General features: G+C 40.2%; 1 protein-coding gene across 2 annotated transcripts; it reads right to left on the minus strand.

Moving 5' to 3' along the window:
• Window positions 1–2143: 2143 nt before the first annotated feature.
• Window positions 2144–10998, minus strand: shox (short stature homeobox). 2 transcript variants are annotated; one of them, XM_055151164.1, is made up of 6 exons: window positions 10523–10998; window positions 9123–9331; window positions 6608–6665; window positions 6313–6401; window positions 4044–4256; window positions 2144–3735 (listed from the first exon to the last, which is right to left on the minus strand). In XM_055151164.1, exons 1-6 carry the CDS (start codon window positions 10767–10769, stop codon window positions 3646–3648), a joined length of 906 nt encoding a protein of 301 aa, XP_055007139.1. In that variant the 5' UTR covers window positions 10770–10998; the 3' UTR covers window positions 2144–3645. The 2 variants fall into 2 exon arrangements, with proteins under 2 accessions (XP_055007139.1, XP_055007137.1); XM_055151162.1 differs by having other exon boundaries at window positions 6313–6422.
• Window positions 10999–12413: the final 1415 nt, after the last annotated feature.

Genomic DNA, 12413 nt, shown 5'->3' on the forward strand with positions numbered 1-12413 from the left:
ATATGTATCAAATATACCAAAAGAAGTACATTTTTTAAAAACAAGAAAGGTTGTCATATGCACTTTAAATATTCGTCCGAAAATCTGACTGAAACTAGGTCTTTTAGCTGATCACACATTCCAGCTGATCATAGTTGTGTGTGACGTTTCAAAGAGGATTATGAGAATGAAATGTGATAAAAGTATTTCCACGTGACCTGGGAGCACTTGACCTCAGATGGGCCAGTGGAGCCAGCGCAGAGTCAGAACATGGACACAGGCATGGGCTGAACTGGACTAGTGTGAACCAACCAAGAGTTACACTTAATAGTAAATACTAAATATATCTACAGATCCGTTCAGAGTATACCCCGTACACCAGTCCATTTAGAGTGTGGAAACTGTATTGACTGTCACAAGAACAATACATATTTCAATTTTAAAAAAAGTAAAATATAATTAAATTACTGATATTAAATACTGCAGTAAATTAAGTTAAATTATTGTTATTTACATTAACAGGTGTATCCTTTTTGTTCAGTTATGAAATACTCCAGAGGGAAATAATATTTTTAAATATATAGAAAATTAAAGTAACTAATAATTTAGACCAATACAGTATAACCACCTTTGTGTAGTGACCCATCTGCAGCTTCAGTGCCTTCTTAAATTTGGTTCAATATAAACCCAAAATGAACTTGTGCTCTTTCTTACTGAGAATCAGACATCTTCATATAACACTTTGTAATGATATATTACTTTAATGCACCAATAACATTTGTAAATGAATGGATTTAAATAAATGTAAGGCTTTGGAAAACATGCTTCCAACAGTCGTAGATACATCATGAATTTAGTTTAAAAGGGCAGGTCAAAAATGTAAACATACATAACAATGAACCCAGACATAACTTTTACTTCTCTTCAAAACTCCCTCCAACTATGAATAAATGTGAGTGCACTTGTAAGTTGTGGCCAACATAAATAGTTTTATGAGGCTGAACATGTTGACAAAGCAGGCATGGCTCATTGGGGTTTGATGGATGGCTGTGTGTGCTGTGCTAATTATTAGTACACATAAAAGGATGCTGTTATTTCCAGGACCGGCCCGGCAGCAGCAGGCCCCAGCCGAGGGGTCACCATCAGTCTGCGACTATATCACTCAATCTTGATGTATGAGCAAAGAGGTACAAATTAAACGGGCTTCGACCTTCTGGGGGTACTGCACTCAACAGGATGCCATTTGGGCTAATTCCTGCATGGGGTCCAGACAATAGGCCACTATACCACATGTGTAATTACTGCGTGTACACACATCTGGAATTAAGCTCTCTGTGGAAGTTAATATACTGAAAAGAAGGATTTGCGATTTAGTATGAGTAGCTACAATAAGTGGAAGGATTCATGCGTGTGAACAGTGAAAGTGCAAAGAGGAGTGTAGATATTTTAACTAAAATAGTTTTCAAAAGCTTTTTAAAATTTTCTTTATTTTATCGGTTGTTGATTATTATTAGAAGTACATGATAGAGACTATTGGTACTGCAAACGCAGTATTAGTAGATTCTCGAGTAGCAGAAACACCCTCGTATTATCGACAGATGCAGCTGTAGTGTGTAGTCTAAAGCCGTGATAGTAAAGTATTGCAGTATACCATCTATATTTCTACTTTTTCACGTTAAAAAGTAAGTATGCTTAACACCACAACACTAAAGTAATAAGAGAACTTTGATCATACAACTCATTAGATGTCAGCCTTAAATTCCAGCCATCGTGCCCATAGCAGTGCAGTGTATCTGTGTGTGGTTGTGACATTTTCTGGTCTTGGTTTTTCTGGTCGACGTGATGAGTTGTTCAGGCTACACAGAGACTGCATCAGCGATAAAGATTTATTACTATCGACCCAGAGCTTGAGACTCACATAAGATGCACATAATGGAAAATACTCCTCAGTTTTAATCACCATGTCAGTAAAACATCAGTAAAATATCCTTCCTAAGAAGTTCGGTTACATTCAGTACTGAATATTTAGTACGAATGTGAAAACAACTGCACTAAAATACTGATAGGTCAAGTATTTGGAAACTCAAGTACAAATATTTATAACTTTATTGATAGTTTACTTGTACAAGATGTACATTCATATTTTGTGAATCAAAAGGGGAAAACAAATGATACAATGGTTCATGTTTAAGCATGCTTGCAGGTGAAATGGTCATTACTTTGATATGGGTACAACGAATTCCATGGAGTATTGTTCAATTCAACCATCCCTGAAATGTTTGTAAACGTGGACACGCTACATTATAGGCCGACAATGCACTACAGCCACACCTCCTAATTTAAATTCATCACTTAAAAAAACATACAAAAATAAATGCAAAGCCATGAAAAAAATGTACACTTGTATTTCAACTATTTCATCTTTCATAAACTTTCAGACAAATCAATAAATAAAACACCAATATGTTTAATTTAAATGGAGACATAGAAACAATTCTAAATGGAGGAAGTTGTTTGGACACCGTTTGAACTCTGCAGACTTTATCGACATGGTCAGCGCTGCTCGGACAGCAGAAGCAAATCATTGTCTAATTGAGTTTATCTGGGTTGGAACTATTTAGTAAAGTACACTCTGAATTATTGGAAAAATCAAGAATGACATGTGACATATAACATGCAAGATCATATTGTAAACAACGGTTTGGCTTGGGTTACAGTGCTAATTGTATTTCTAAAAATGTTTCACATACCCTAAATATCTGCAGCATCCGAAAGTGTGCTCAGGTCTTCCTCAACAAGCAACAAAATGTACCTGATGTTCAGAAATCTGATTCAAAAGAGGCTTGGCACCTGGTTTTTAGCGCTTTTTTCAGCAAAATATACACTTGGTGTGTTTTGCAAAGAAATCAACACTCCAACAGTGCATGAAAGTAATGATCATCATTGGGTTCCCATTATTGAGGATTAACTGCTTTGTTTTTACTTTTTGCTATTTACAGTATTGCACTTAAAACTGCACACCATCGCATTTCAGTTTGACTGATGCATTCCTCAGAATTAGAAAAAGAAACATGTATTTAAACCCTTTATCCAAGTTAACGTCCTTTTTGAGGATCACATGACAATATCAAACCCCACCCCCCTTCAATTAGTAAAGTAGTATCTGCATGTAGTGCCATTGGTAAACAACACCCACATACAAGAGCTGAAGTGCAAAGGCTATCTTCACTTCTTTACCCAGGACACAACACAATTAACAGAGACCAATGCCACGAGGAGGAGTCCTGTCTTTCCCTCTGCCGCACACAGAACAAAAAAGTTGTTGCTTTTTTGAGTCCAGCAGGAGGAAAATCAAACCATAATGAGAGCATTCACTTGTAGCTTTAGCAGAGTGGAGAGCGATGGCAGTGTTAAAAACAGCTTTATGTCGGGGCGGGACATAGGGCAGTCCCAGCGGTCCTCCTTTAGCGCTCATGCACTCAGCAGCAGCAGGGAACACAGTGGTTGGAGACAAATATGGCCTTTTTAACACAATTTTCGGTTTTGTATTTAGTGAGTCGGGGTGTCTTGGAGAAGTGGTGTGTGGACCTGTTTCCCCCATACTCAACCCCTGTGCACTGTCAATATGGCGGCCTGGTTAGCTTTAGTTCTTCAGGTGGACCGGCCTCAGACAGACATCCACATGTGTTTGTACGGTCCTGGGGATGTGAGCTGTGCCTGGAGTGGACTGAGCCACTGGCCCCGCAGAAGTCCTGCCTGTTGGGCAAAAAGTACAAGGTGATTTCATTGGTATTTCATTACCGTTCTCTACAAGTGGTTTGTTTTGGCAGCTGGTTTTGTGACAATTTTGGCTCCCTCCTTTTATTTTCTTCCTTCTCTGTTCCTCCCCCTTCTCCCCTTGTGTCTGTGTCCTCTCTTTCATGCTCACTCAGTGTTTTTGTTTAGTTTAGTTTTAGCTGTGAGTGTAGCCCTTCACAGGCCAGTCTGGTGTGAGAGGGGCGTCAGGCGAGCGGAGGAGTGGCCCGCGGCCGTCAGAGTCCCAAAGCCTCCGTGTGTTTCCTTGCCTTGAGTCGCAGGTCGGCGATACTGGAGTTTTTGCTGTTGCTTTTGGCTGCTGCTGCCACCGCCGCTGCTGCAGAGGCCGAGTCAGCGAGGGAGGCGATTGGTAGTCCAAAGGGAGGGGGCGGGAACATCAGGTAGGGGGCGTGTGCTGCCAGGTGAGGGTGCAGGTGGGGGTGTGAGTGTGTGACTCCGTCCAACTGCAGCTGCGCCTGGACCTGCAGATACACACACACAGTGAGAGCTCGACCTCTGCCTTGAGCCAGAGCAGAGTTTAGGTTTCACATGTGACACTATTACCTTGGCCCTCACGCTCTACCCCCTCTGAGCTGGGGCCTACTCACTGTTTTCTAACCAAACAGATCAGGCTGCACTCACAACTCCAGCCCTTTTTATGTCAGCCATTCGAAAACTTAATGAATCATAGATTTCTCACACACTCCACATCCAGTTTCAGCGCTTACATTCTTTTAAAATCCATTACAGATTTGTTTAATTCTGACTGAAGTCATACCCTCGAAAATACGCAGTCTTGTTATTCTGATTATGTATTCAATTGCATAAATAAACTATTTTGCTCTACAAAGATATTTAATATGTGGGGTTAAAAATATTAATTCAGACACATCCCTGAATCAAGTGGAAAGGGCTGTATGAAGCATAGATCAGTTTTTACAATCTTGTCAACTATTTTATGACTACATCTGAAAAAAAAGGCATTGCTCCCTTCAGACAGAGAAATAGAGTCAATCAGCGTTTCTTGAGCAAATAAACACAGCATATTGTCTAATCTAAATATTATTTTTTCAGGTGGCTTAGTTTGAACCAAAAATATAACTTTCAAGTGAAATGGAAAATTACATAGAAACCACAAATTGCTGTTGTTTAGTTCTGCATCCGAACCTGCCCCTCCAGCACAGAATCAGGTAACTAAATACAGCTGTCGTCTCTGTGTGCATGCGATATTAAAATGCAAACTGCACTGGATGGAAAACTAAATTAACTTTGTGAAACTTGATTTGGAGTGTAATTTTAATCTGGTCCGAAAGTGATCTGCTCTTGACTGAACAGGTGGTGGACATTTGCCAAATTACAGCTTCAGATTTCTTTATTTCATCCTCACACACACACACACACACACACTCTGCTAGTGCATATTTACTGCTTTGCTGGAGTGTGTTTGACAGCAAAGGCAGTCACGAAAGGGCATTTTCAACATTTAGCTCATTGAGATGCAAGTCATACCCCGCACCAACCCCTTCCATTTTTTCCGTTCGCTGGCCTTATATTTCTAACATTGCATTCTACCACTGCAGCGTGTCTGTATGCAGGCCTCCTCCCCTGCCAGAGCCGCTCAATGCCAATATGCATCAGGGCCCACTCCATTCTGCGCTTTCATCATCTCTTTTATGTGCCCGTGCCTGCCGCTCCATTGGCTTAATTAGGCCATTGCTTTTCACAGGGGTCAAGCAAGCAACACTGCGTGCAGGATGTAAAAAGGCATACATCACTAGATCAAATGTCCGGCCATCTCCCTCTCCTGCCCAAACACTCGCCACTGCCTGATCTGACCTCAACCATGAACGAAGCAGGTGAAAAGTGTAATAAGGTTTGCCATAGTCTCTGTACCACAATCTGGATAGCAAATATGTTAATAATATGAACAAAAAGACTCAAATCGACTAGCCCCGGACAATGCTACAACACCTGGCCAAAGTTAGCAAAGGGTAGCGGAAACATGAATTAGAGGAAATTGATTATCATAATAGCAAGCCAAGGAATACATCAGGAATCTGTCTACCAAAAATAGTCTTAAATCCCAGCGCAAAACTATAATTATATGAACAATGTTGACAGCTGAAATCAAGGCTTTCGTAATGATTTTTCAGAATAGTTTTAGACATTTATTACATTACATGAATAAGATATCAATTCCCAGTTGGTTTATTTTCACTCTTCATTACAGTCTTTTGTCACTATATTTCTTGTGAGAGATAAATAGTTAAACATTTTGGTCAGAATAGCTTTTGAGCAGCCACATAACTTTCAGTAAACAGTAAAAATAGCAGCTCTAGTTTGACATTTCGCACATACTATTTTTTGTTTCAACATTTACACTTGCTGAGTTATCACTTTCCCCACAAAGGCCACATATTCAGCAGTGTATTTTAGACTGTACAATGTGCAGTAATCCCCTCTATAATGATCCCAATGACTGTATGTTTTAGGTGTCAGAGGCGTGTCACACTGGAGCAATAAAAGAACATGGCCTACCTGTTGGAAGGGCATCCGAAGGGCACCCATATTGACATAAGGTGCCACCCTGCAGGCGTCTAGGTGGCTGCCACTGCCCAAAATAACACCTGGGGAGAAGGGAAAGATGTCTGTCAGACAGCCAGACAGTTGTTGTTATGTGAGATGAGGAGGTCACAATTTTCAACACATATTTGAAAAAAACGGTCAAGTAGGCTACTGTCAGAATTTGAAAACTGAAATAGGCCTAAAAATGACAAATCTAATAATAAACTGACTTTATACGTGCGAGAAAGAAGAAGGAAGTGACATTTACCTTTGTGCATCTGATTCTCTTGTTTTCGACATTTTGCTCTTCTGTTCTGAAACCAAACCTAGGAAAATCAAAAAATGAATAATTTTAGTCTTAATAATGACAAGTAAAACCCCATTAATTGTTTTATTTGTCAAATATAGAGCAGTAGCTTGTAGAAATGTTATGAGCCAATTTATTTTCTCATATATTATTTGAATGAATTATCTAACAATTGAAACTTAATTGTTCAGAAGTGCGAGTGATTGTATTAAATAAGTTATGTATATTTCTTTTTTTAAAAACAAAATTAAAAACTAACCAAAATTATTTACATATGCTATTTAATCATAATAGTAACAGTGCTATAACGGCATCAAAACACCACAGAAATCGTGGAGATTAATTGGATAATAATATCTCAACCATAACCTCCCTTTCCTTTCTTAACCAAGCCTCAGTTTGTTGCGCGTCTTTGAACTTGCTCCTGCACTTCTCTGCTGCAGGCTAGGGCCCTATTGTTAATCATCATCAACCTAATTTGCGTCGGTGAATAACATTATCTCCCCTCCCCTTCGACCCTGCAATGATTATCGTGTACAGATGCAGAATTAGCGGCGACTAGGACCACAAAGGGCGCCTGCTGATGACGGTGCTGACGGTAATGACGACTCGAGGTGATGCCATAAACCCATATTTAACGGTGAGGGGCACGTGCGACCGTAAACGTTTTTTTACTTATTCTAATTATCACGTGGGAGGTTTTGATTAGAGTCCTGTCTATCAAAACATCAGCCAGCCCAGACTTAGACGTAGAAACTGGGAGAGGTTTCCGTACGGGCCTTCTATACGTTACGCACAGGCTTCTATGCATTACGCACAGGCTACAACAAGCAAAAAATACAAATAAAATAAAATGCAAATCTTAGAGCATGGATTAGATTTTCATTTCATTTTAAATCGTGGGAAAATATTGAGAATTAATATTTAGTTGATTAGTGGCGTATTGATTATGGTGCGGTTGTGACAATAGGCTATATAACCTGTAAAATTATAATAATAATAATAATAATAATTATTATCATTATTATTATTCACTAACGACTGTTTAAACAATATTACGAGACGTGTTATTGGCAGGTGATTTTACATAGACGGTAACCATTCACATAAATCAGGTCTATATTAGCCGGACCCGGATCAATTCCAATTACGCGCCAGTATGTTAAGCAAAGTGAACTACACTGGTTCAGACAGTTATTTCTTCATTAAGGGCCACTCAATGATGCGCTTCACAAATACCCTAATCTCATTTCCTTTTTGATTTTTTATTAGAGACAGTGAATAATGACATTTAATTTAGCAGTGCGCCAGAAACCCAGTGATATTAGTCCTAACCAAATTACTGCCTGCTCCTCACCAAGCTCTCATAACTTTCAATTAGATTCATTGACAGCTGCTGCGAGCGCGTGGTTTACAGCCTGCTACAATAACTCGTATAGGCTACCATTCTGTAAAACAAAACAAAAACATACACTCGAACCCTTTCCACGCTCCGCCGTTAAGTGCCCTCTTTCTTTACAAGAACGCGGCAGACTTTTACGCGAACACTTTACACACTTGTTAAGCCTTTATGCCCTCTGTTAACGCCACCTAACACAGCCTACTGAACCTAATATACACGCTTTAAACTAAATTTTGTATAATTGTCGCGCGTATCCAAAGTGCACCCTGACAATACAGTGTGCTCCACGTGTCAATCGCTGTGACCATGAAGCGCAATATGATGGCTTTTATTCATCCTATTATGGCCGAACAGCAGCAGAGTTGGTCCGCAATTGAGTTATTTCTAATGCGTTTTTATGGAGACACTACATCAAGCCAATGGCAGATATTACAAAGAGAATGAGAAGGGATACGAGTTGACATAAGAGCGCGTCCCCTCCAGCAGCTTTTCGGGCTCTTCATTCATTTTCATCAACGGGTGGCAGTCTGGCCCCTAAGGCTGCTGATGAAGGGAGTGGGTAGGCCTATAGACCCCAACTGGCAATAGCCAGTAGACAAACTTTACTTATATACATATATAACATTTATAATTAATTAATCTGACGAGAACATTGTATTAAAAAATAAAGCGTATGAGGGCAATACCACAGCCTGTAGACTAGTCTATTTACAAAAAAGTCAGCAATTATGATAATAAATATTACAAATGTGGACATAAGGATATAAAGGATATAAAGAAATTAACTAAAACGTTTAAATATTTACATTTTGTTTTATCAAAAGGGAAATAATTATTAATAGGGAAATATACAACGCACCATTTATTGCATATAAATGTGCAATAAGTGGTGCGTTACGTGCGTTTGTTTTCAAGAACAATTAGGGTATGAAATAGGCCTATTTATTTTTAAGTGTGTATCATTGCTTTATTTGATCTTAAACTTCTTAAATGTGCCTACATAGACATGATAAAGGACTGCTGAACACTGGAACGCCTTTCTGAAGTATGTGAGAGTAAGTGGACAGTACTGACCTGGACCCTGGCCTCGGAGAGCCCCAGCCTTTGGCTCAGCTCCTCTCTCATGAACGCGTCCGGGTAGTGCGTCTCATCAAAGAGCCGCTCCAGCTCGTTCAGCTGCTCCAAAGTGAAGTTTGTTCGGCTTCTTCGCTGCTTCAGCTTGCCTTGTGCGTCCTCGTCCTCCGACTTTACGTCTTCCTTTTTCTCCTTACACTCGTATATCCCTGTTTGGGCGCGCGTGTTGAAAGGAAAATAGAATGCGTATTAAACACAAGAAATGTTATAAACAAACTTACAAACACCAGTGAACACGTCTGGTCTGTATATTGGGCCCTCATTGGGGCCTGGCATTTGGCAACACATAACACTGTCCACCGGCTACACATTGACTAGTCCAGCAGGCCTGTGCTTCTGACAACAGCCTGCTCCATGCAGTCGGTGTAATGTCAGTGCCATAAGTGGAGCAGATCAGTCAAAGCAAAGCATGCTACATTTACAGAGTGAAATCCACACAAACAGACTGGGCCTAATTACTCTGCTGCTGCAGTGGCTTATTTTAGGTTACAAGAAAAGACTGGAAAGACATATAATGTATTTTTAGCTTTTACATCAAAGCGCACTTAATTTACGCGCAGAGCTCCTACCGCAGGCTATACTGTATGTTATATGATTTTGATGTGCATGTGGTGGGCTCTTATCTGTGTTTATTCTTGGTAACACCCTGACAACTGACGCAATTACAGCCATGTGCACACAGTTTCTACAGTTTGTACATGGTGAACACTATAAAAACTCAACATTTTAAAATGGCTTATACAAGTTGTGTACACAGTAGGTCAGAGTTTTTACACTTGCAGACCATGTAATATCTTTCATATTCAATTGTTTTTGTAGAAAATAATTGGCATGTAATGGCCTAAAGTTTCTTGGAGTATTTAAAATATCTATTCTAATATTTAAAAAAAAAAATAGTGCCAAATTACGCAGCATTTATCTGTGGACTACCTTTTTAGTTTCCTTCTGTGTTGCATTATTTAGGTAGCCTGACGGTAGTTCTCCCTTGGCTGCAAAATATTTTAGCATTAGCTTAGTGCAGCCCACATGAAACTAAATATCTTATATAAAATAAAATCTGAAATGTATTCAAACATAATCATTGGCATAAGCATCAAACAATATAAATATAGCTTATGTTTGATTATTTGCTTAAGAACCAAGACTTTTTATTCCTTTCACACTAAACAAAACAGTTACACGACTCATTTTTAATCTGTTATTTTATGTGGATAATAGCATTTTGTGTTCTCATTTCTGTGCGTAAAAGTTTAAATAAAAAGTCGCTGCGCGCAGAGTAAATGGTTTAATGTTTGACGAAGCGTGGGTCGTGCGCGCACAATATCTTATGAATGTCTTACCCTCAGTCGCCCTGGAAACATTAAAGTCCTTGAGTTTCTCTTTCTCCAGCTCAACGTGATCCTTGAACAGATGCACGGGGCAGTGGTTGGTGTCCGTTATGTCCTGCAGGTTGCTGTCCGGGCTGCCCAGCTCCCTCGCCCTCGTCAAGCCGCTCTCCAAAACTTCCCTGTACGTGATACTCTCTTTGGTGCTCTCTTTGCTTTTTTGATCGAACGATTTCGACACGAACGCCGTAAGTTCTTCCATGACGAACACGTCGACTTGTGGCGCGCTTCGGTCGTTGCCTCTTGTCCGCAGCGGTCCTTTCGGGTACACGGGGAAATCCACGGTGAACTTGAATAGAAACACCTCAAGAGCGAATGCGAGTCTCGGTCTGCGTCTTGAGCAGTCTTCGCCGTGTGCCAGGCTGTGCTGCGCGCTGAGCTGCTGCTTTTTTAGGGGAGAGAAAGAAAAGATGGAAGGGGTGGAGAGGAGGTGAGATCACTCCTGCTGTTGTGACTGTGTATTTGAGAGCACACTATTTATACACGGCCACCTCGCAGCCCCCTCCCCTCCGCTTTCTCCTATCTCTGCGTCTTGTGCAATTACAGGCCGCCTCGACTTTGCAGAATTCAACTTTCACCAGTCTTTTTCTTCTTCTTCGTTCCTCAGAAATCAATGATGGAGCTGATGGAGGCGGTTAATTGAATTACGAGGTCATTAAAATGCCTCCACTGTGGCTCGCGCGCTCGTCCTGTGAGAAGACCGTGCGTCTGTTACTTCTAATTAATTCTGCCCAAATGTAATTAATGCGATTAGAGCCACTGATATACACAGCTTTTTTATTGTTGCGCTTTCAAGAAAGATTTATAATAACCAGACAACAGCAATATCCACACAATCTATAGAAAATTAGAAAAGTAAAAAACATACAGCAACTATAAGTATGCGTTTTAATTTAGAATCTTACTAAATTGTGTGCAACATTTTTACACTCTTGAAACATTAAACTACATAGAATACATCTAGAAAATAACAGTAAAAACGTGTGTTTACGCTGCGTAACAATGACATTTTGCATGCAACACAATCCGAGGCTGGTAATTTTATAAAGGTGGAAATAAATAAAAACATTTGTGTATTAAAAAAATAATAAATACAATAAAACATCATTTCTCTAGTATAGGCCTATCTGTAAAATGTGTCATACACGAATAAATATATTTAAGGACCACTACCCATTCTACCTGTTCTAAAGGGTAACATGCACTATTACTGTAGCCGATTAGATGACATAAAAGCACTGATTGAATCAAATAATTCATGTTAAGATTCCAAATCAAATGGACTGGTGGTGTGACTTCTCCATTTACAACATTTTATTGCTGTAAGTGAGCTTCATCAAGAGTGCTATAAGCCCGGCGCGTGAGCACAGAAGGCCGGTGTGAGCGTGTCCCCAGGGTGCTGCCTGCGCCCCGAGCGGCCCACCGCCACCGCTGCTGCCGCTGCGCGCTGAACGCCTCATATCTCAGCGCTTTAATGACTCGCTCTGATGTCGCTCCATTTATCAACGAGGCCCTGCCGCACGCACGCACCACGCACGCTCATAGACAGACGCGCCTTGTGCCATGAACTGCTCCTTTTGTCGCTTAATGGACGCAAATCCGCTTAAAGACACCAAGCTCGCGTGCGCCGACGAGACTCAACAATAAGACGCCTGCAAACAAATCAGTCCTATTATACCAGAAAGAAACATCGAGATCTTCCAAAACATTAGTAATTATTTAATAGATTTTGAACGCACGAGAGTTTTTGAGCTAAACGTAAATATTGGCGATGTTAGGCTATAACGTGTTTTAAAGGGGTGCAAATGTAAATTAAATATAGTATAGGCCACACCTAATATATACC

Source organism: Boleophthalmus pectinirostris, unplaced genomic scaffold (genome assembly GCF_026225935.1).
Source record: "Boleophthalmus pectinirostris isolate CB_2022bp ecotype Guang Dong unplaced genomic scaffold, ASM2622593v1 HiC_scaffold_1, whole genome shotgun sequence".
Taxonomy (NCBI): Eukaryota; Metazoa; Chordata; class Actinopteri; order Gobiiformes; family Gobiidae; genus Boleophthalmus; species Boleophthalmus pectinirostris.